We start from the raw sequence: 24,749 nt of genomic DNA, 5'->3' as shown, positions 1-24,749 counted from the left end.
CTGTTGGAGCCATGATTCATGTCAGTTCACTTGGTGCAACAGCTCTCCAAGGTGTGATCACTAGGGTTGAGCGACCTTTGCTTTTATAGGATCGGGTCGGGTTTCATGAAACCCGACTTTTTCAAAAGTCGGGTCGAGTGAAATCGGCCGATCCTATAAAAAAGTCGGGGTCGGGGTCGGCCGAAACTCGAAACCCAATGCAGTGCATTGGGTTTCCAATGGTTCCCAGGGTTTGAAGGAGCGGAAACTCTCCTTCAGGCCCTGGGATCCATATTTAAGTGTAAAATAAAGAATTAAAATAAAAAATATCGCTATACTTACCATCTGACGGGCCCTGGTACTAACCGGGAACCTTCCTTCCTTAGAATCAGCCTTCCAGGACCTCGCGGTGACGTCACGGTGACGGCGCGGCTTGTGATTGGTCGCGCGGCCGCCCATGTGACCGCTGCGCGACCAATCACAAGCCGCGACGTCACCGTGACGTCACCGAAGGTCCTGGAAGGGCTGATTCTTAGGAAGGAAGGCTGCCGGAAAGAAGCCGAGGGTGAGTATATTCCTATTAGGTACATACTCACCCTCGGACACGCCCTGCTTCGTTCCGGCAGCCTTCCTTCCTAAGAATCAGCCCTTCCAGGACCTTCGGTGACGTCACGGCTTGTGATTGGTCGCGCAGCGGTCACATGGGCGGCCGCGCGACCAATCACAAGCCGCACCGTCACCGTGACGTCACCGCGAGGTCCTGGAAGGCTGATTCTAAGGAAGGAAGGTTCCCGGTTAGTACCAGGGCCCGTCAGATGGTAAGTATGGCGATGTTTTTTATTTTAATTCTTTATTTTACACTTAAATCTGAATTCCGATACCAATTCCCGATATCTTAAACATATCGGGAATCGGTATCGGAATTCCGATTCCAGATTCAGAAGATCGCCGACTTCATGGCCGACCCCACACAGGAGTCGGGTCGGGTTTCATGAAACCCGACTTTGCCAAAAGTCGGCGACTTCTGAAAATTGCCGACCCGTTTCGCTCGACCCTAGTGATCACTCCTTTTTAGATGTAGACTAACGGGCAGATCTAATTTGATGCAGGTGTTATTTTTGGGTATGAAAATTTACAGGGTGATTCCATAATTGTTTCCTCAGAATTGAGTGATACCATAATTTTTCCCCTATGCTTGGTTAAAAAAAGTAATCATTGCTGACTACCACATGTTTTGTTCTTGATTTCTTTTAGTGTTTCTTAGAGCCAGAAAGTTGCCATTTGAAATGACTTTAGTTCTGTGCCATGTCTGTGATCTGCTTTTTTTCTACAAAATTAAACAACTGAATGAACATCTTCCAAGGCCGGTGATTCCATAATTTTTGCCAGGGGTTGTAGCATTATCTCAGCACAGGAACATTTTATTTAAATAAATCGAATTGTGGAACTTATTTTTATTCCAAAGTCTATTGATTAGCCTCTTAATGACCAGATGTATTTCTGGTTTTGTGTTTCAGGTTTTTGCTCCCCTTCTTCACAGAGCCATAACGTTTTTATTTTTTGGTCAAAATGGCCATGAAAGGGCTTGTTTTTTTCTGGACAAGTTGTACTTTTGAATGACAGCATTGGTTTTAACATATTTTTCACTGGAAAACGGGGAAAAGCTCTAAGTGTAGTGAAATTGCAAAAATAGTGTAATTCCACAGTTGCTTTTTTTCCCATGTTCATTAAATGCTAAAACTGACCTGTGATTATGATTTTGCAGGTCATAGATACCAAACATGTCTAGGTTCTTTTTTATTTAAGTGGTGAAAAAAAAATCCCAAATTTGGTAAAAAAAGAAAAATGGTGCCATTTTCCGAGATCTGTAGCGTCTCCATTTTACGTGCTCTTGGGCTGGGTGAGGGTTTTTTTTGTCCACCGAGCTGACATTTTTATTAATACCATTTTGGTGGAGATACAATCTTTTGATCACTTGTTATTTGCAATGTATGCATTTTATTGCAATGTAGCAGTGACCAAAAAAATGTAATTCTGACACTTTGAATTTTTTTCTTGTTACGCCATTTAGCGATCGGGTTTATTCTTTTTTATTGATAGATCGGGCGATTCTGAATGGAGTGATACCAAATATGTGTTTATTTGATTTTTTTTATTGCTTTATTTTGAATGGGGCGAAAGAGAGGTGATTTGAACTTTTATATTTTGTTATTTTTTAATATTTTTAAAAACTATTTTCTTTACTTTTTATATTCTTCAATAGTCTCCATGGGAGACTAGAAGCTGCAGTACTTCAATCGCCTCTGCCTTACACAATCAATTATCAGATCGCCTGTGTATAGCAGAAATGCTCACTTGCTCTGAGCGCCGACCACGGGGTGGTGCTCATAGCAATCTGCCAATGACAACGAAAGAGGTCTGCTGCAGGCCTCTGGTTGTCAAGTCGACCCATTGGTGACCCGTGAACACGTGACAGGGTCACTGATGGGTGGGATTTGCAATGCTCTCCCGGTAAGTACAGGTTTAAAGCTGCTGTCAGAGATTGACAGCGACATTTAACTAGTTAACACCCTTGTCACCGTGAGCATCGGAGCCCGCACCAAAAAAAGCATACTATTACGTTCAATGTCGGAAAGGGGTTAAAGTGTTCTTTGTTTGTAGAGCAACCCCTTTAAACTGATAGTCAGCCTATTAAACAGTTGCTACGCATGTCTTCACACACCCAAGCAAGTCAGTAATAATGGTTTGTTCTTGCTTGTGCACAGATTAGGAGACTAATCGCTGTATATATGACGCAATTGTTTTTTCAGTTCAAACCCATTAAATAAAGAAGTGCAATAAAAAATTATTTCTTAAATACTTTATTGCGTGGCAAATCAAATCACATAATTTCTTTGATTTAATAAAAATGATGTTCATGTATAAATAGGGTGCACTCCTATAACAATATCATATGACAGTGAAGATATGGGGTGCAAAACCTAGTCTGTAGAAATCAGAATGAAAAAACAAAGAGGAAAAGACTAGACTAATGATGGCATGCACAACCGCTGATTATAAGACGTAGAAAAAACTTTATTATACCTCAATACACACTAATAAAACCATTTAAAAACGAATTTCATCACGACATGCAGGACTGTGTTGCTCTGATTATGGGTTTCTTTCTTCTTTTTTCTTTTTTTTTATATTATCTAATGATTCCTTATGTACACGTATGTTTGTTCTGGGTGATCGCCCTCTACTGTGCATATTAATACAAAATACATTCTTGTATACATTGCCCTCCCTTGTCTTTCCCGCACTAGCGCCTGCGCTCTGCGTCTCACACAGGGTTGCCGCTGTGCATGTGCTGATGCACCATGATAACGGCAACACTTCCGGCTATAGCCGATCAGGCCACACTCCATGCGGCGGGCCTGGTGAATTGACGGTTCCATTACTTCATACCGCTATGCTCTTAATAAATCAAACACTTCTATTTATATCTCAGGCACTTCTTTCAGCCTCACTTCCTCTGACAAAGCTGCTGCGGCTGCGATACGCGTGGGACTTTTGCCTCACCCTTTTCCCTTGCTCTTGATCTCGGGCAGATTTAGCCCTGGGTATTTCTTAAAACTGGTACTATGGCTTCCATGCTTGACAGTCCATAGGCGTACACAGCCTTTTTAGGTCCTCATGCTATGCTGGTTGATTCTCTGCCAGGTTGTATGTCGGGTTCTCATATTGCCTGCGTGCATGGGATTCCGATATAGTGGGAATCTACTCCCATGATAGTCTATGGGGGTACGGTTTCAAATGTTAAGACTCATTGCATGGCACTATATGTGCCTGTGGAAGTGCCACAGAATATGGTAATCACTTTCTAGTAGTAGCATTGGAGATATATTAACATAGATTACTCATATTTACTGTTAATACTTTATGATCTGCTGTTAACACATTATTTGTTAAACATTTATGCGCCTACTTATTAGATCAATAGAACATGGTCTGTCATTTATATTGCATGTATTCATAACCAGTTTGATTATTCCTTGTTGTATTTCTATGGTTTATATAACCTGTAGGGGTGTAGGTTCATTGGTTTTGTACTCATGTTTTTAAATGGTTTTATTAGTGTGTATTGAGGTATAATAAAGTTTTTTCTATGTCTTATAATCAGCGGTTGTGCAGGCCATCATTATTCTAGTCTTTTCCTCTTTGTTTTTTCATTAATAGAAATGATGGACATGCCTGAAAGACCCAATCCTGGAGTTTGTGGCACCCCAGTCGCTGTATCTCCTGTACTCTCCAGGTTGCAGGTAATATTGGTGGCCTTTATAGTTTGGCTCCTCGTAGAACATCCAGTATCCATCATGTACTTGAACAGAATGAACATCACGGAATCTGAATTTTTCATACACATGAGGACAATCTTCAGTGAACTCCATCATCTGTCCTCTAAAGTTTTCTTTCTCATAGATGTTGATCCTAAATGAACCCTCGCGCTTTTAAAAGAAATCAACATGTGTCAATAAGTTCATAATAACTGGAAATGTGCAATTATCAATTTCATTTTCATGTTAAACTTATACATACAAAACTGTAAACATATAAAAACCTAAAAAATACCTTACTGTGAGAGAAATTCCACAAGAGGTGTATTCACAAATATTTCTCTGCACATAAGACTAGTAGCTCTATTTTAACATAGGACATTTTGTTATATCTTGCTATTCTATATTTCTAGGCAGATCTGGCTATTCAGCAATAACAAAATACTGAAAGCAGTAAACATAATGAAAAAGCAAAGCAAACTTTTTTAAAGCTTAAATGTACCAGTTTTTTTTCTATTTTATAATTGCTTGAATAAAATTGTATAATAAAAGTTTGAAACAATTTTGTCTGATCAGGTAATAAATACTCGATGTAGACATACAAAGAAGTCCACAACTACCTTCCTTACATATAGCTCTGCTCTAATATTAGATCCTCACATTTACTTTTCTGCAGTTAACTGCTTTGGTTCTAATCTCTTCCCCTCCAATTTTTCTGTAGAGAAAGTAGCAAGTTTCTGTAAATGAACTTGCTACTCTAACACATCAGATTGAGAAAAGTAGCCTTAAACCTATGACTTAGAAAATGCTACGTTAATAGTTTCTCCAGTATTTAAAAGGAATTATTTAAAAGGAATCTGTCACCACATTTGACCTATCTAAACTATTATTATGGGAATACAGGTCAATAACTGCTGAAAACAGCCCTACCTGTATGTCTCATATTAGATGCCTTGTTGCTGAGAAATCCGCTTTCATCACTTTATAAAAATTACCTCTTCCAGGCTCTGGGGAGGACGCTGTCCTGTCTGCCTTTTGCCTGGACTGATTATGTCAAAGGTTAACTTTGCTCTGCCTCATTCTGGCTTCAGGTTTGCTATTTAGCTCCATTGCATCCTGCAGACGGTGTCAGTTCTAGCTTCTGCCTATGGCATAAGTAGCTGACTCTGGTTAAATCCTGATTTGTCCTGCTGCAATCCATGACTGTTCCCGTGTCTGTTTATTCCCCTTCCCCTCGTTCTGACTCAGTGTTTTCCCTTTGTGTTTGGACTCTCTGGTACTTGACTCGGCTTTCTCTCTGACCTGACTCTGTCTTTTGCTCCTGGTACTTCTGCTTCCATCTGGTATTGATCCTCTGGTGCGTCTCTGACTCTGAGTTTATTTCCCCTTTGTACTACATTACTCTCCTGGTTTTGACGTGGCGTGTTTGACTACCCTGTTGCCACCTGGTTGTGGCCTCGCTGCAGGTCTGCTCTGGCAAGTGTTGCAGTCTTTCCTCCACTCTACTCTCATCTAGTGTAGCATGCATCTATCTGCATAGCTGCGGCGTGACAATAACAATAGCATATCATGCCATTTGCTGTGTATTTTTCATGGAACATTTAATTCAGAATATTTAATTAAATATTTATTATGGTGAGATTTTCCTGTTAAGCAATAATGAACTCAAGTAGAAAATAGATAATTCAGTGCAATTTCTTTCTTTTTAAATTTTGTGAATAGTAATTAAATATACTACCTGAGGGCTCAGGCGACAAGACTTAATGGAGTCATTATAGCCCATCCATTGGTGGAAGTCAGGATATTCTCCTCTATGGAGAAAGTACTGGTGTCCTCTGTAGTTTGGTTGTTCATACAAGATCCAGTTTCCATTTTCCACACGAATGGAATTGCAACGTCTAAAATACGAAGACAAATCTGGACACTCAGAGTAACACTCATAACAGCGACCCTGAAAATGTTTGTCTTCATAAAAAATGATCTGTTCAGGTGAAAATACAAAAAATTACATTTCCACATTTAATTGCTGATACGTATCAAAATCTACATGCACCAAGTAACATTATTAAAAAACTAGTTGAAACAGTTCACAGTATTTACAAAGAAATTATTGTAACTAGATATATAACTAGAAATTAAAGAACATTAAATAAAATCTCTGCCTAATTGATTTACAAAAATGCAGATTAATTCAAATTTCTAGTACTATTAAAGAAGCACTTCTCCTATCAAAGTTATCATTTTAATATATTGCAATCATCATATTCTAAAGCACTGTCTACTTAAATTTCCTCATTTTGCCTTTCTACCCCACTACTTATTCTTTTTTCTACTCTGTATAAAAACAGGAAGTCTGTTTTCGCAGCATTTATCATCCCCTATTCAACTCTTCCTTTCCCCCGGCACAGACTTTTGCAGTGACTCATTACTTGTACAGAGAAAATTGACCTCCTGTTTCTACATAGAGCTTAGAAAAAAGCTGCTAGTCAGCTTTTAATCATGTGATGTCATAGACCTAACGGAAAAAATACAAATTAGCTGGACAGAAAGGGCAGAATCAGTAACTGTAAGTACTCAGTGCTATAAAATATGTTGATTGCAATATATTAAGTGGATAACAATTTTGATGGAAGGAAGAGTGCTTCTTTAAATTTGGCAAATTGAATCTGCTATCTTACAATGTAACTCAGAGCAGGAGGAATATTTAGGCATTACCATTTATATGACTTATGAGCTTGTACTAAGATATGCATTAATAATTGATGCTTTTTAGAAATGTAATTATATGTGTTAACTGTTATTTCTAAATGTTTTATAGAACCTTTTTATACTGTCACGATGCACATCCAATTCCCTACTAAAGAATTATTAACTAGACTATCCAAAGTATATAAACCATTCTAACTTCATTCTGAACACAAACTGCCTTACTTTAATGTCTTATTAAATTTATCTTTTGAAGAATCTGTAAACTGTGTCTTTATCTTTACACATTAAACATATTTGTACCTTTGCTAGATAGCAGGGTAAATGTAATAATACTGCTGCACATTGTGATAAATTGTAAAGTTTTCTTTTATATTTTCAATATTCTGAAATGTAACAAACTAAAATGTTCTACTGCATCAATACCTTATGTAGATAGCTCAAATAAGTAAAACATGATGTACCTTTCCCATGGTGTTGATCTTGTCGCTTTTAGCCTCTACTGCTAAATGAGAGCAGCCAATGATCTTTATATGCCTCTGGATCTGCATGGAGGACTTGCTGACTTTGCCCTTGCCAGAACACATCGCCATTTTAAATTTCTTTGAAAACTGTTTTGGATGTGTAACTTTTATTATGATGTTTTGCTTTCATTGTTATACAAAAGCTTCATGTGGCGCACCATAAGCAATACAGAACAAAAACTTTCTCCATCATTCTAGCAAATGAATGGACCAAAATATGTATGTGGTACATGTATGGATCAATCTAACACTCAATGTGATGAAAAGCATAGAGATCATGCAGATCTTCCATTGTTCTATGAATAACAACAGCGGGAAAATGTAGTATAGCATGCAGAGGAATAACTAGTGTCCTAGGGGCCCCAATGCTTAATTTGGCCTGGGAGTCATCAGCATTTTAGTCAGATGTATGGACCCCTGTCATATTCTATGTCCTAGAGAGACATGTGCATCATTCCCCTCAATAAAAAGGAGCACACGGAAAAAATATAAATTGCACAGAAAAACAGCAATAAGATCATTTTCTAAGTAACATTTTGAAGTAGTAGTCATACAATAGTCAAATATCACCATACTGTTACTTAAAAATTCCTCTATAGCAAAACTAATATGCCAATAATAAACCAAATATAGGGAAGAAATACTGCCACACAATGACTGTATGTTATCACCACATAATGTCTGAATATGAGCTCCATCTTATTATTGAACAAAATCTACTATGACTATAATATTACCCATCCTATAATTGTTTCCTTTGTCCTGACCATCCTGCAATATTGTACTAGGTCCTGTAAATATATCCCCCACTCTGTAAAAGTGTCCTCCATCTTGCAATAATGTTCTCTGTGCTGGCCCCTATTCTGTAATGATGTCTCATCCTGGCCTCATCCTGTAATTATGCATGTTATCCTGGTCCCCATCCTGTAATAATGTCCTCCATCCCGTATTATGTCCCCCAGCAATTAATAATGTTCTCCATCGTGTAATAATATTCCTCATCCAGGCTCACATCTTGTAATAATGTTAACCATCTTGGCTGCATCCTGTTATATTGACCCTTCCTGGTGCCTCTCTTGTAATGATGTGTCCCATTCTTGACCCTATATCGTAAAAATATACAGTGGGGGGGGGGGAAGTATTTAGTCAGCCACAAATTGTGTGAGTTCTCCCACTTAAAAAGATGAGAGAGGCCTGTAATTGACATCATAGGTAGACGACAACTATGAGAGTCAAAATAAGAAAAAAAAATCCACAAAATCACCTTGTCTGATTTGGCATGAATTAGCCTATTTATTATATTGATGGCTGACAGACACTTCTTTACAATTTTTACATCACTCCTATTTGCTCAAAGATTATAAACTTGTGAGCAGGGCCCTCACACATCTTGGTGTGTATTAAACTATGTGTTACTCTGTAATCCCTTATTTTATTTGCACAAGTTCCCTCTGAGTTGTAAAATTTTGTGGAATATGTTGGCGCTATAGAAATAAAATGTATTATTATTCTGATTATTTATTCTCCATGATAGCACATATATAAAAAGATGAAATCATACAAAGCCCATAGCATTTCATATTATTTGACCACCCTTACCTATGCCATGGAGTAAACACTCGTTATAAAGATAAAACTTTTGCAAGGATATACAGTACAATCTGCAATGCAACACAATATTTAAGATCCAATTAACATGATACAGGTAACATTAACCCTTTACATGACATTTAATAAAGCACAAGCTAAACTTGTTATGTCTGTCAGAGGCCGTAGGCTCAAAAAGGCTACCTTGTACAGCAGGGGTGGGGAACCTCTGGCCAACAGGCCACATGCGGCCTGTGGTGACTTTTCATGCGGCCCGCAGGCAGGTCCTCTGACTCCGCAATGCTTGGGCGGCAGCCACATCCTGCTGGCTGCCAGCCTTTTAACCCCCAAGTGCACGCAGCATTCATTACAGAATGCTGCCTACACATGAATCATGACATCATTAGGGTGGGAAGGGTTAGCGCCAGGATGGGTGGGGTTACCATTAGTGTTGAGCATTCCGATACCGCAAGTATCGGGTATCGGCCGATACTTGCGGTATCGGAATTCCGATACCGAGTTCCGATACTTTTGTGGTATCGGGAATCGGTATCGGAACCATATTCATGTGTAAAATAAAGAATTAAAATAAAAAATATGGATATACTCACCTCTCAGGTGGCCCCTGGATCTTACCGCTGTAACCGGGAGCCTTTGTTCCTAAGAATGAGCGCGTGAAGGGCCTTCGATGACATCGCGGCTTCTGATTGGTTGCGTGACCGCTCAGAAGCCTCGACGTCAGCCGCGACGTCATCGAAGGTCCTTCACGGGCTCATTCTTAGGGACGGAGGCTCCCGGTTACAGCGGTAAGGTCCAGGGGCCGCCGGAGAGGTGAATATATGGATATATATGGATATACTCACCTCTCCGGTGGCCCCTGGATCTTACCGCTGTAACCGGGAGCCTCCGTTCCTAAGAATGAGCCCGTGAAGGACCTTCGATGACGTCGCGGCTGACGTCGCGGCTTCTGATTGGTCGCGTGAGCGGTCACATGAGTGGTCACGCGACCAATCAGAAGCCGTGACGTCATCGAAGGCCCTTCACACACTCATTCTTAGGAACAAAGGCTCCCGGTTACAGCGGTAAGATCCAGGGGCCACCGGAGAGGTGAGTATATCCATATTTTTTATTTTAATTCTTTATTTTACACATGAATATGGATCCCAGGGCCTGAAGGAGAGTTTCCTCTCCTTCAGACCCTGGGAACCATTCCGATACTTTGCGTCCCATTGAAATGCATTGGTATCGGGTATCGATATCGGCGATATCCGATATTTTTCGGGTATCGGCCGATACTATCCGATACCGATACTTTCAAGTATCGGACGGTATTGCTCAACACTAGTTACCATTTAATGCTCTACCATCCTCCTGTCCCAGAAGAGGAGCTGCTGCCAGAGAGTCCAGAGCGATCTATGCGCCGGCAGCTCAGTGCCTGTCTGCAGGTGATTTCTGTGTCAGGTGATCTGTGCCACTCAGCTATTTGCTCCTGTGATCTCTGTGCCCCCCCAGCTATGTGCCACAATATAATCTCTGTGCACCCATACTATATGCCCCTGTGATCTCTGTGCCTCTCAGCTATGTGCCCCTGTAGCGCCCCCACTGCCGCAGGGCCGAGGGGTACCCGGTACCGGGCCTCTGAGTCTCTGTTCTGGGGTTGTCACGGTGGCTAGACCCGGTCCGTGACCCTGCTGAGGGGCGTACAATGATAGGTGTTCGTGATAGTGGTGATGTTGTAGTGGTGCGGTGCAGGTTGCAGTAAATAACGAGGACACCAGGTTGCAGTCTCTTTACCTCTTTACTGAAGGCTTCAGGATCCTCAATCCGGAATATGGTTAACCGGGCTGCGCAAGCCTGGCCGGTCCGATGGCACATCCAGAGCTCCCTTTGCAGGTGGAAATCTGTGCCTACCTTCTAGTGCTTGTGTGTTGTAGTCCTTCCCTGCTGAGCACCACGGGATAGTCCTCACAACTGTTGTGTCTGTTTCTCGTGTTCCCTCACAACTCGATTCTGATGTTCTTCCACGTCCCCCAGATCTTATGGTTAGGACGCACCTGTATGACGGGGAGGCTCGGAGCTCTTCCGGGACTCTAGGGTCGCCCCACTCCTGTTGTTAACCCCCTGTGTCTTCCTAGGTCAATTGGGTGAGACAGCCCGCCTATAACTGACTGTCCTGCCGTAGGTTTGAAGTTTGGCCTGGAGTTCTATACTTCCTCGGCGTTCCGGCCACCGGTTACGCGCCTCAGTAGGATGTTGCCTCGTCTTACAGCACGACTCCTACTGGTATTCTCCTTGTTGTGTTGATCTTGTTTCTCACTCAGCACAATAAACCTCGCTTCTTGTCCTTTCTTGGGGTACCGCCGCTATATCGTGCAGGCGCGGTCCCGTAACGTTCTCTCTGGTTGCTAGGCCTCTGTCAGGATCCCACCCCTGACAGGGACCCCTCTGAATCTTCCCCTACAACACCCTCTGCCACAAGGTGTTGCCTGGTTCCAACCCAGTCAGCTTTCTGAACTAACTTCCTATCCAACCCCCAGTTTTACCAGACTGTGAGGAGTGGCCTAATACATAGCACCCTTAGCTCCCCCTGGAGGCCAGACTGTGAAGTGTATTGGTGTCTGTGATAACTGGTCAGAAGAACTCCTTCAGTGCTATCAGACGTACCATAGCACCCCTTAGCGGCGGAGCATCAGTACTGCAACGACCAGGACTCTGGGGCGCTGCACTCCCCCCGGTTAAACCCAGTACTCCTGGACTGGGAAGAAAACAACAATACATGTCAGCAAAAAGACATACAATTTTGAAAATGCAAGTACAAGTAAACTTTCTAACAGAGCTTCCCTTTATGGGAGGTGAGGACACTTGAACGTTACAAACATGGTTAAATACTTTAAATAACATACTATAAATAACTTTTCTTACCCAACCGGGTATTCTACTAAGTGCAAAATTTTTGAATAATAATTTAACATTGCCTTTAAGGACGTACTCGCTGGATCCACTAAAGACCTTCTTATAAAACATTATAAGGCTAATCAACTTTTCTGCATTCTCCTTCTTTACATCTGCAGGACCGCCTGTCCTATGCGCTCCAGGCCTACTGCCTCTCCTTTCTGTTACAGGACCGCCCCTTTCTGCCCGGGCCTACTGCCTTTCCACTACTATACACGGTATAGAACTTATCATCCATCTTTCAGTTCAGGATTACCGAGCCATCTCTATATGGCTCCTAGGAGGACTCACTGACTAACCCCGTACGGGTTCACTTTCTGTCCTCATTCTTTTATCAACATCATTAAACATTTCTCTCAATCAACTAGTTAGCTACATATAACTTTTACATATCAGCATTATTAGTACTTTCCTTCAAAACATCATCATTCTTTAAGTGCTTTTGATGAACATCCCCTTTAAGAAGGGACTAAGTCTCTAAGAGGTAGTGCAACTTCTCAAGCTGCAAGTCTGTTCGCAGCAAGGACTCCGGTGCTGGTTCCAAGACCAGTGTCTTCGCAAAGAGTCCTTTCCTTGTGTAAAACCAGTAGAGAGCACCTTTAAGAAGGTGCAAACTATGTACAAAAAGTTTGTAATCATGCATTGTTCCTGATTCAGCAGTTCTTGATAACTTGTGCAAACAGGTAGAAAACAAAAAAAAAAAAAAGCAATAGGGATCCCGGGTAAATAAAGGGATCCCTTTAAGAGTTAACCCTGATCGGGTTGTAGCAGCAAGAGGATGAACAGTTAACTATTTACATATCCATGGCATCGAGGTTTACTCTCGCTCTGGCGGCCGTAGCTCAGCATAGACCTCGCTCGGTAAGGTGATCGGCGAGATCGGGGCCTTTAAGAAGTGCTCCATACCCGTGGCCCGATCCCAGGGTGTAAGGCGCCGGAGTCTATAGGTCCCAGGGAGAGGGGGTGCCGCGACGGGGCCTATCAGCAGGTCCTCTGCTGGCGGGGCAGGGTCGTTCTTCATACCTGCTTCAGATGCGGTCCCTCCGGTGCCGGTCTGCTCTGCCTCCGCTGGGGTCTGGAACGCTGGTTGCGGGGCCTTGTGCTGCGACGTTGTCATCTCTGCTCGCAGCATCTCGCTTTCCGGCAGGGCCTGGCTTTCTGGCTTTGGAGCGCTGTAACTTCCTTCTTGCTCCGGACCAGACGAGGCTGCCGACAAACGTCTGGCGAGGCTCCCGATGATGGCCTTCTTCCACCCGGCCTCAGTGCTCAGCTGCGTCTGCAGGAGTTGGTGGATCTGCTCGTCCGCTCCGGTCTGCAGGAGGTCAGCGTCAACTGTGGAGGTGGCTGCGGTGCCTCTCCGGGTAGCTGGGGGAGTCCTCGGCTCTGACCCCATGCTCCGGCTCCGGGCGGCTGGCCATGGCGTCCTCCATGTCACTGACTTCTTCATCCTGGTCCTTTTCCCGCTCTCTCCTCCGTGGGCGGTTTCGTTTTCTTTGTCTCTGCCCACCATTGAGGATCAGGAGGCGGATCTTGGCTGCTGACGGACACGTCCTCAAGGGGCCGAAATATTTAGACTGGGCGGCCATTGTCTTTCGCGCTCTTCAGCTTGTTCATGCCCACTTCCACGCCCTTCTTCTTCTCCTGCGCTCTCCTTAGCACTGCAATGGCGGCGGTTTTGGTGGGAACTTTTGGCGGCAAGTGGCAATACACAGTCTTTGCAGTAAGTCACAGTCCAAGCACAATAAATCACAGTTCCAAGGCACACATGACCTGATTCTTCAGGCTTAAGTAGATCCTGTTCGTGACGCCAAGTTGTAGCGCCCCCACTGCCGCAGGGCCGAGGGGTACCCAGTACCGGGCCTCTGAGTCTCTGCTCTGGGGTTGTCACGGTGGCTAGACCCGGTCCGTGACCCTGCTGAGGGGCGTACAATGATAGGTGTGCATGATAGTGGTGATGTTGTAGTGGTGCGGTGCAGGTTGCAGTAAATAACGAGGACACCAGGTTGCAGTCTCTTTACCTCTTTACTGAAGGCTTCAGGATCCTCAATCCGGAATACGGTTAACCGGGCTGCGCAAGCCTGGCCGGTCCGATGGCACATCCAGAGCTCCCTTTTTCAGGTGGAAATCTGTGCCTACCTTCTAGCGCTTGTGTGTTGTAGTCCTTCCCTGCTGAGCACCACGGGATAGTCCTCATAACTTTTGTGTCTGTTTCTCGTGTTCCCTCACAACTCGATTCTGATGTTCTTCCACGTCCCCCAGATCTTATGGTTAGGACACACCCGTATGACGGGGAGGCTCGGAGCTCTTCCGGGACTCTAGCGTCGCCCCACTCCTGTTGTTACCCCCCTGTGTCTTCCTAGGTCAATTGGGTGAGACAGCCCGCCTATAACTGACTGTCCTGCCGTAGGTTTGAAGTTTGGCCTGGAGTTCTATACTTCCTCGGCGTTCCGGCCACCGGTTACGCGCCTCAGTAGGATGTTGCCTCGTCTTACAGCACGACTCCTACTGGTATTCTCCTTGTTGCGTTGATCTTGTTTCTCACTCAGCACAATAAACCTCGCTTCTTGTCCTTTCTTGGGGTACCGCTGCTATATCGTGCAGGCGCGGTCCCGTAACGTTCTCTCTGGTTGCTAGGCCTCTGTCAGGATCCCACCCCTGACAGGGACCCCTCTGAATCTTCCCCTACAACACCCTCTGCCACAAGGTGTTGCCTGGTTCCAACCCAGTCAGCTTTCTGAACTAACTTCCTATCCAACCCCCAGTTTTACCAGACTGTGAGGAGTGGCCTAATACATAGCACCCTTAGCTCCCCTTGGGGGCCAGACTGTGAAGTGTATTGGTGTCTGTGATACCTGGTCAGAAGAACTCCTTCAGTGCCATCAGACGTACCATAGCCCCCCTTAGTGGCGGAGCATCAGTACTGCAATGACCAGGACTCTGGGGCGCTGCACCCCCATGTGATCTCTGTGCCCCCTGTGATCTCTGTGGCCCCAGCTTTGTGCCCCCCTGCTATATGCCCCCTTGTGATCTCTGTGCCTCCTAGCTATGTGCCCCCATGTGATCTCTGTGCCTCCCTGTGATCTCTGTGGCCCCAGCTTTGTGCCCTCCCCCTGTGATTTCTGTGCCCCCAGCTGTGTGCCACCCTGTGAACTCTGTTCCCCCTGTGATCTCTGCCTCCAAGTTATATGCCCCCTGTGATTTCTGTGCCCATCAGCGGTATGCCCCTCCTTGATCTCTGTGCCCACCAGCTATATGCCCCCTGTGATCTGTGCCGCCAGTCATGTGCCCTGTTGTGATTTTGCTTTTTGCTCCCTCTAGTGGTCATTAGTGATTTGACTCTGGAGCGTCTGTCTTTTCCTATATCCTCACCTGGGCCGTTAGTTCAGGGGCGTTGCTATATAAGCTCCCTGGACCTTCAGTTCAATGCCTGGCATCGTTGAAATCAGAGCTAATCTGTTGTGCTCTTGTCCTCTGATCCTGGTTCCTGTTTTTCAAGCTAAGTCTGCGTCTTTGCTTTTTGCTTTTGTTTTGTTTGGTATTTTTGTCCAGCTTGTTCCTATCTGTATCCTGACCTTTGCTGGAAGCTCTAGGGGGCTGGTGTTCTCCCCCCAGACCGTTAGACGGTTCGGGGGTTCTTGAATCTCCAGCGTGGATTTTTATAGGGTTTTTGTTGACCAGATAAGTTATCTTGCTATATTCTGCTATTAGTAGAAATAAGATAACTTTATTAGAATTATAACAAATGAGAAAGGTCAAACAATACCAGTGAGGGTTAAAACCGGCTCATGGGCCGTGACTGCATATAGGGGGAACATAGCGGCACCCGCAATACAAATGGTAAAAGTAAAACCCACATGTAGTCCATAAACCAACTTATTCATATGCACATAGTATAATCCAGTAGTGGAGATATAAGAGGGAATATAGATGGATCGACATGGGAGATGTAACATACCAATATGATGTAGGTATCACGCCGGCACCACGATGTCCCCCTCCTCCCGACGCGCGTTTCGGGTGTCCCTTCCTCAAGGGAGGCATACCCGTGAGGAAATCCCCCATCCTTAAGTGCAAGCAAACCCGGAAATCCATCACCAAAGGATCCGCCCACCACGCCGATACACATGGGCCCATGTGATCAGACGCGGGGGGACGGCACAGAGGGACAGAGAAACCGGAACTATGCACAATACTCAGACCGGAAGTATAGAAGCGGCCATCTTGGTGAAGGTAAAGTATGCCCATAAATCAGGGTGCTGGATAAACGTCTATAAATATGCTGATATGTAAAAGGAAAAGCACAATCCATAGGTAGGGGGCACAATGTGGTACATGTATAAAACAATATATGTAAAGAAAATATAACCCAAATTGCACCCCCAAAACACCATATGAAATTGACTAATGCAATAATATAGGACATCATAAACATATATATACACACACACAGAAAACAGTGTAATATACCAGGAGGCCATATATAAATATATAAATCACAACCAAGGACAAATTACATATAAAAATGCATATAATGAACATACACAGAACTTGTATAAAATACAAAGCTAGACAAAACGCCGATTGTTGAAAGGCAGTAGCACTGCCTAGTAGATGATGTTCGCTGTATTTTCACATGGGGATAACATCACAAACATATATCTGAAACGGTATATGAGAAAAAAGTTAAAACCAAAATTAAAAACAAAGGCAGCACGACCGATTGCTCGGCTATGATACACCGCAGCCAACAAATCAGAGAAAAGGGGCAAAGGAAAGGCCCTCATTAAGACCAAAGGGGGATACAGTGTTAAGTTTACAAATCCACCTGGTCTCCAGTCTACCCAGTCTTTTGGTAAGGCCACCCCCCCTAATGTCAATTTTAAGGGCATCAATCCCTTTGACTTTTAGGGAGGTACTATCACAATTGTGAAACTCCTTAAAGTGGCGGGGTAGAGTCTTCAGGGTGGATGTATCCGTGTGGACAAGTGCCGCCTCGATACCCAATACATGTTCTCTTATGCGGACTTTTAACTGACGTGTTGTTAATCCCACGTATATCAGCCCACACGGACATGTGGCATGATATATTACATATCTCGTGGTACAAGTAATCCGCTGTCTGATGGAGAATTGTTTGGTGTTATTATAATTAGAGAACTCATTACATCTTACAACATTGGGACAGGCGACACATCTGCCACACGGATAACACCCTACGGTTCTAGACAGACTATCAAAAAATGTAGCTACCCCACCACTAGAGTAATGACTGGAGACCAGGTGGTCCCTCAGATTTTTTGCTCGCCGAAATGCCATAGAGGGTTTCTCTGGAATTAATTTGGCAATATTAGGGTCCACCCGCAGAATTGGCCAAGCCCCTTGCAGAATAGACCTAACCCTATCTGCTTGAGAACTAAAGGTGGTAATAAATCTAATGTTGTGAATTTTGATTCTGGGCTCCCCCGGTGGCTACTGGTGGAATTGAACTTGTGACATCATCTTCCCTGTTCACCTGTTCTGATTAGATCTGGGTGTCGCTATATAACCTGGCTTCTCTGTTAGATGCTTGCCGGTCAACAATGTTATCAGAAGCCTCTCTGTGCTTGTTCCTGCTCCCAGACATCTACTAGATAAGTTGGACATTCGTCCATGTTTTGTTTTTGTATTTTGGTTCCAGTTCACAGCTGCAGTTTCGTTACTGTGTCTGGAAAGCTCTTGTTGATCAGGAATTGCCACTCTGGTATTATGAGTTAATGCCAGAGTCCTAAAGTAATTTCTGGATGTGTTTTGTTAGGGTTTTCTACTGACCATGAAAGTATGCTTTCTGTCTTCTGCTATCTAGAAAGCGGACCTCAAATTTGCTAAAACTATTTTCCTGCTGCATTTGTTGTTTCATCTCATATCACCGCCAATATATGTGGGGGGCTTCTGTCTCCTTTTTTTGGGCATTTCTCTAGAGGTGAGTCAGGTCTTATATTTCCCTCTGCTAGCATTATTTAGTTCTCCGGCCGGCGCTGGGCATATAGGGATAAAAAGTAGGACATGCTACCTGGCTACTTCTAGATGATGCGGTAGGTTTAGTTCATGGTCAGTATAGTTACATCTTCCAAGAGCTTGTTCCTATAGAGGCTTATGCTAGTTCTCTGGCCATGGAGATCATGACAGTTTGACCGGCCCACTAAAGGGTTAAAATCCTTGGCTGAGAAAGGAGAGAAATAAGAAGTCTGCTGAGAGTTTTTTTTTTTTTTTTTTCTCTGTGCTCTTAATTGGATCACTTGCCAGTCTGTCTATGCTGCAGTCTTTCTTTTTTTTCTCTCTCCTTATAATCTTTGAATGGCTTTGTGTTCACCTGTTAATAATGGATCTTCAGAGTGTAACTGCAGGTTTGAATAATCTCACCACGAAAGTACAAAATTTGCAAGATTTTATTATTCATGCTCCGGTATCTGAGCCGAGAATTCCTTTGCCGGAATTCTTCTCAGGGAATAGATCTAGCTTTCAGAATTTTAGAAATAATTGTAAGCTATTTTTGTCCCTGAAATCTCGTTCTGCTGGAGACCCTGCACAGCAGGTTGGGATTGTGATTTCCTTGCTCCGCGGCGACCCTCAAGACTGGGCTTTTGCATTGGCACCAGGGGATCCTGCGTTGCGCAATGTGGATGCGTTTTTTTTGGCCTTGGGGTTGCTGTATGAGGAACCTCATTTGGAACTTCAGGCAGAAAAAACTTTGATGTCCCTATCGCAGGGGCAAGATGAAGCTGAAATTTACTGCCAAAGATTCCGTAAATGGTCTGTGCTTACTCAGTGGAATGAGTGTGCCTTGGCGGCTACTTTCAGAGAGGGTCTCTCTGATGCCATTAAGGATGTTATGGTGGGGTTCCCTGTGCCTGCGGGTCTGAATGAGTCCATGACAATGGCCATTCAGATCGATAGGCGTCTGCGGGAGCGCAAACCAGTGCACCATCTGGCGGTGTCCACTGAGAAGACGCCAGAAAGCATGCAGTGTGATAGAATTCTGTCCAGAAGCGAGCGGCAGAATTTTAGACGGAAAAATGGGTTGTGTTTCTATTGTGGGGATTCTACTCATGTTATATCAGCATGCTCTAAGCGTACTAAAAAGCTTGATAAATCCGTTTCCATTGGCACTTTACAGTCTAAATTTATTTTGTCTGTGACCCTGATTTGCTCTTTGTCATCTATTACTACTGACGCCTATATCGACTCTGGCGCCGCTTTGAGTCTTATGGATTGGTCCTTTGCCAATCGTTGTGGGTATGATTTAGAGCCTTTGGAAACTCTTATTCCTCTGAAGGGGATTGACTCCACCCCATTGGCTAATAATAAACCACAATACTGGACACAAGTGACTATGTGTATTAATCCGGATCACCAGGAGACTATTCGTTTTCTGGTGCTGTATAGTCTACATGATGATTTGGTGCTGGGATTGCCATGGCTGCAGTCTCACAACCCAGTCCTTGACTGGAGAGCTATGTCTGTGTTGAGCTGGGGATGTAAGGGGACTCATGGGGACGTACCTTTGGTGTCCATTTCATCATCTATTCCCTCTGAAATCCCTGAGTTCCTGTCTGATTATCGTGACGTCTTTGAAGAACCCAAGCTGGGTTCACTACCTCCGCACCGTGAGTGCGATTGTGCTATAGATTTAATTCCGGGTAGTAAATACCCAAAGGGTCGTTTATTTAATCTGTCTGTGCCTGAACATACTGCTATGCGAGAATATATAAAGGAGTCCTTGGAAAAGGGACATATTCGTCCATCGTCATCTCCCTTAGGAGCCGGTTTTTTCTTTGTGTCAAAAAAAGACGGCTCTTTGAGACCATGTATTGATTATCGGCTTTTGAATAAAATCACGGTTAAATATCAATACCCATTGCCGTTGCTGACTGATTTGTTTGCTCGCATAAAGGGGGCCAAGTGGTTCTCTAAGATTGATCTCCGTGGGGCGTATAATTTGGTGCGGATCAGGCAGGGGGATGAGTGGAAAACCGCATTTAATACGCCCGAGGGCCACTTTGAGTATTTGGTGATGCCTTTTGGTCTTTCTAATGCCCCTTCAGTCTTCCAGTCCTTTATGCATGATATTTTCCGCGATTTTTTGGATAAATTTATGATAGTGTATCTGGATGATATTCTGATTTTTTCGGATGACTGGGACTCTCATGTCCGGCAAGTTAAGAGGGTTTTTCAGGTTTTGCGGTCTAATTCTCTGTGTGTCAAGGGTTCTAAGTGCGTTTTTGGGGTTCAGAGAATTTCCTTTTTGGGATATATTTTTTCTCCCTCTTCCATTGAGATGGATCCTGTCAAGGTTCAAGCTATTTGTGATTGGACGCAGCCCTCTTCTCTTAAAAGTCTTCAGAAATTTTTGGGCTTTGCCAACTTTTATCGTCGATTTATTTCTGGTTTTTCGGATGTCGTTAAGCCATTGACCGATTTGACTAGACAGGGTGCTGATGTTGCTAATTGGTCCCCTGATGCTGTGGAGGCCTTTCAGGAGCTTAAGCGCTGTTTTTCTTCTGCCCCTGTGTTGCGTCAGCCTGATGTGACTCTTCCTTTTCAGGTTGAGGTCGACGCTTCTGAGATCGGAGCTGGGGCAGTGTTGTCGCAGAAAAGTTCTGACTGCGCCGTGATGAGGCCTTGTGCCTTCTTTTCCCGTAAATTTTCGCCCGCTGAGCGGAATTATGATGTTGGGAATCGGGAGCTTTTGGCCATGAAGTGGGCGTTTGAGGAGTGGCGCCATTGGCTCGAGGGGGCCAGACATCAGGTGGTGGTATTGACTGACCACAAAAATTTGATTTATCTTGAGACCGCCAGGCGCCTGAATCCTAGACAGGCGCGCTGGTCATTATTTTTTTCTCGGTTTAATTTTGTGGTATCGTACCTACCAGGTTCTAAGAATGTTAAGGCGGATGCCCTTTCTAGGAGTTTTGAGCCTGATTCACCTGGCAACTCTGACCCCACAGGTATTCTTAAGGAGGGAGTTATCTTGTCAGCCGTTTCTCCAGACCTGCGGCGGGCCTTGCAGGAGTTTCAGGCGGATAGACCGGATCGTTGTCCGCCTGATAGGCTGTTTGTTCCTGATGATTGGACCAGTAAAGTCATCTCTGAGGTGCATTCTTCTGCGTTGGCAGGTCATCCTGGAATTTTTGGTACCAGGGATTTGGTGGCAAGATCCTTCTGGTGGCCTTCCCTGTCACGAGATGTGCGAGGCTTTGTGCAGTCTTGTGACGTTTGTGCTCGGGCCAAGCCTTGTTGTTCTCGGGCTAGTGGATTATTGTTGCCCTTGCCTATTCCTAAGAGGCCTTGGACACACATCTCGATGGATTTTATTTCAGATCTGCCTGTTTCTCAGAAGATGTCTGTCATCTGGGTGGTGTGTGACCGTTTTTCTAAGATGGTTCATTTGGTTCCCCTGCCCAAATTGCCTTCTTCTTCCGAGTTGGTGCCCCTGTTTTTTCAAAATGTTGTTCGTTTGCATGGTATTCCTGAGAATATCGTTTCTGACAGAGGAACCCAATTTGTGTCTAGATTTTGGCGGGCATTTTGTGCTAGGATGGGCATAGATTTGTCTTTTTCGTCTGCTTTTCACCCTCAGACTAATGGCCAGACCGAGCGGACTAATCAGACCCTGGAGACATATCTGAGGTGTTTTGTGTCTGCTGACCAGGATGATTGGGTTGCTTTTTTGCCATTGGCGGAGTTCGCCCTCAATAATCGGGCCAGCTCTGCCACCTTGGTTTCCCCGTTTTTCTGTAATTCGGGGTTCCATCCTCGATTTTCCTCCGGTCAGATGGAATCCTCGGATTGTCCTGGAGTGGATGCGGTGGTGGAGAGATTGCATCATATCTGGGGGCAGGTGATGGACAATTTAAAGTTGTCCCAGGAGAAGACTCAGCTTTTTGCCAACCGTCACCGTCGTGTTGGTCCTCGGCTTTGTGTTGGAGATTTGGTGTGGTTGTCTTCTCGTTTTGTCCCTATGAGGGTCTCATCTCCTAAGTTTAAGCCTCGGTTCATCGGTCCGTATAAAATATTGGAGATTCTTAACCCTGTTTCCTTCCGTTTGGACCTCCCTGCATCCTTTTCTATTCATAACGTTTTTCATCGGTCGTTATTGCGCAGGTATGAGGCACCGGTTGTGCCTTCCGTTGAGCCTCCTGCTCCGGTGTTGGTTGAGGGTGAGTTGGAGTACGTTGTGGAAAAAATCCTAGACTCCCGTGTTTCCAGACGGAGACTCCAGTATCTGGTCAAGTGGAAGGGATATGGCCAGGAGGATAATTCTTGGGTCACTGCATCTGATGTTCATGCCTCTGATCTGGTTCGTGCCTTTCATAGGGCCCATCCTGATCGCCCTGGTGGTTCTGGTGAGGGTTCGGTGCCCCCTCCTTGAGGGGGGGGTACTGTTGTGAATTTTGATTCTGGGCTCCCCCGGTGGCTACTGGTGGAATTGAACTTGTGACATCATCTTCCCTGTTCACCTGTTCTGATTAGATCTGGGTGTCGCTATATAACCTGGCTTCTCTGTTAGATGCTTGCCGGTCAACAATGTTATCAGAAGCCTCTCTGTGCTTGTTCCTGCTCCCAGACATCTACTAGATAAGTTGGACATTCGTCCATGTTTTGTTTTTGTATTTTGGTTCCAGTTCACAGCTGCAGTTTCGTTACTGTGTCTGGAAAGCTCTTGTTGATCAGGAATTGCCACTCTGGTATTATGAGTTAATGCCAGAGTCCTAAAGTAATTTCTGGATGTGTTTTGTTAGGGTTTTCTACTGACCATGAAAGTATGCTTTCTGTCTTCTGCTATCTAGAAAGCGGACCTCAAATTTGCTAAAACTATTTTCCTGCTGCATTTGTTGTTTCATCTCATATCACCGCCAATATATGTGGGGGGCTTCTGTCTCCTTTTTTTGGGCATTTCTCTAGAGGTGAGTCAGGTCTTATATTTCCCTCTGCTAGCATTATTTAGTTCTCCGGCCGGCGCTGGGCATATAGGGATAAAAAGTAGGACATGCTACCTGGCTACTTCTAGATGATGCGGTAGGTTTAGTTCATGGTCAGTATAGTTACATCTTCCAAGAGCTTGTTCCTATAGAGGCTTATGCTAGTTCTCTGGCCATGGAGATCATGACATCTAAGTTTGGAAGCGCTATCAGGGTTAGATCTCGTTTCATTGCCAAATAGGAGGTTATGCCGATCAGCGTGTTTCGCACGATTGTATGCCCGCTTGATGGACCTATTACTATATCCGCGGATTTTAAACCGCTCCATCAGGTCCTCTGCTTGGATGCGAAAATCCACCTCCGAAGAACATATTCTACGGAGGCGGAGAAATTGCCCCACAGGCACAGAATTAATCATATGATATGGGTGGCCGGAAGTAGCATGCAAAAGTGTATTTGTTGAGGTTTCCTTCCTATAAATATCAGTTTGTAAGGTGCCGGCAGGGTCCCTCCTTATTGACACATCAAGGAAATCCAAAGATTCACCACTATATACAAATGTAAGATGGATATTGAGATCATTGTCATTAAGGGTACGAATCAACTGCTCAAGATCAGATGGAGTGCCCTGCCACATGAAGAAGATATCGTCGATGTACCTCGCCCAAAATGGAACAAGGTCCATCGACCCCAATTCATCAGACAGGAAGAGTTTCCTCTCCCAGAGCCCCAGGAAGAGACCGGCGTAGGCGGGCGCAAAGGCCGCCCCCATGGCGGTCCCCTGGAGCTGTAGGTAGAAGATACCCTTAAACACAAAAAAGTTGTGTGTGAGGGTGAACTCTAGAAGCTCCAGCAGAAGGTCCCTAAATCCAATCGATAGGGATGAAGAGGTAAGAAAAAAACGAACTGCAGATATCCCATCCTTGTGTTTGATATTAGTATAAAGGGATTCAACATCTGCTGAAACTAATAGAGTATCACCCCCAATATGCAGTCCATCGATCCTGCGCAGAAGATCACCCGTATCCTTGAGGAAGGAAGGGAGGCCCGAGACTAGAGGTTGAAGATGGTAATCTATCCACTTGTTGATATTCTCCAAAAAGTTACCCCTACCTGAGATGATTGGTCTGCCAGGCGGTGAGGATGCACTCTTGTGTATCTTCGGGAGGAGATAAAAGGTGGGAATTGTAGGCTCAGGAACCACCAAGGCAAGTCTAAGATCCCTGGTGATAACGTCGTCCTCTAGCGCACGTTTCAGAATAGCATCAAGTTGTGTTGAATATGCCGAGAGGGGATTATAGGTAAGCCTCCGATAACAGATATTATTATTAAGCTGACGGAAGGCCTCCCTCTCGTACATATTAGTGGGCCAGAGGACGATGTTACCACCCTTGTCGGCCGGTTTAATAACAATGCCCGGCAGCTCCTGAAGACACCGCAACCGACCCCTCTCCTCCCGAGAAAGATTGTCATTAATCACAAATGTGGGAATTTTATAGAGTTCATCCATCACCACCTTGACAAACAAATCAACATTAGTGCATGTAGAAAGAGGGGGAAACTTCTTGGAGCGAGGACGGATAGTAGGGGGGATCTTACCTCCACCTCCAGTATGTTCAATTGCTAATTCCTCTAAGATGCTCAGGGCCTCTTGTTCCTCCTCTGTAGGAAAAATAGATGCAGTATTATTTGTGCTAAAATACTTCTTAAACAACAACGATCTC

The 24,749-nt window shown here is 44.4% G+C and overlaps 1 protein-coding gene across 1 annotated transcript; it reads right to left on the bottom strand.

Annotated features, from left to right (window-relative positions):
* Window positions 1–4,144: 4,144 nt before the first annotated feature.
* LOC143785477 (gamma-crystallin-3-like) lies at window positions 4,145–7,496 on the bottom strand. The gene is made up of 3 exons (XM_077274366.1): window positions 7,469–7,496; window positions 6,037–6,279; window positions 4,145–4,469 (listed from the first exon to the last, which is right to left on the bottom strand). The coding sequence occupies exons 1-3, from the start codon at window positions 7,475–7,477 to the stop codon at window positions 4,194–4,196; spliced, it is 528 nt and encodes a 175-aa protein (XP_077130481.1). The 5' UTR covers window positions 7,478–7,496; the 3' UTR covers window positions 4,145–4,193.
* Between the last annotated feature and the right edge of the window lie 17,253 nt (window positions 7,497–24,749).

This window comes from Ranitomeya variabilis, chromosome 7 (genome assembly GCF_051348905.1).
Source record: "Ranitomeya variabilis isolate aRanVar5 chromosome 7, aRanVar5.hap1, whole genome shotgun sequence".
Lineage (NCBI taxonomy): Eukaryota > Metazoa > Chordata > Amphibia > Anura > Dendrobatidae > Ranitomeya > Ranitomeya variabilis.
This window is presented reverse-complemented; position numbering and strand designations above follow the sequence as displayed.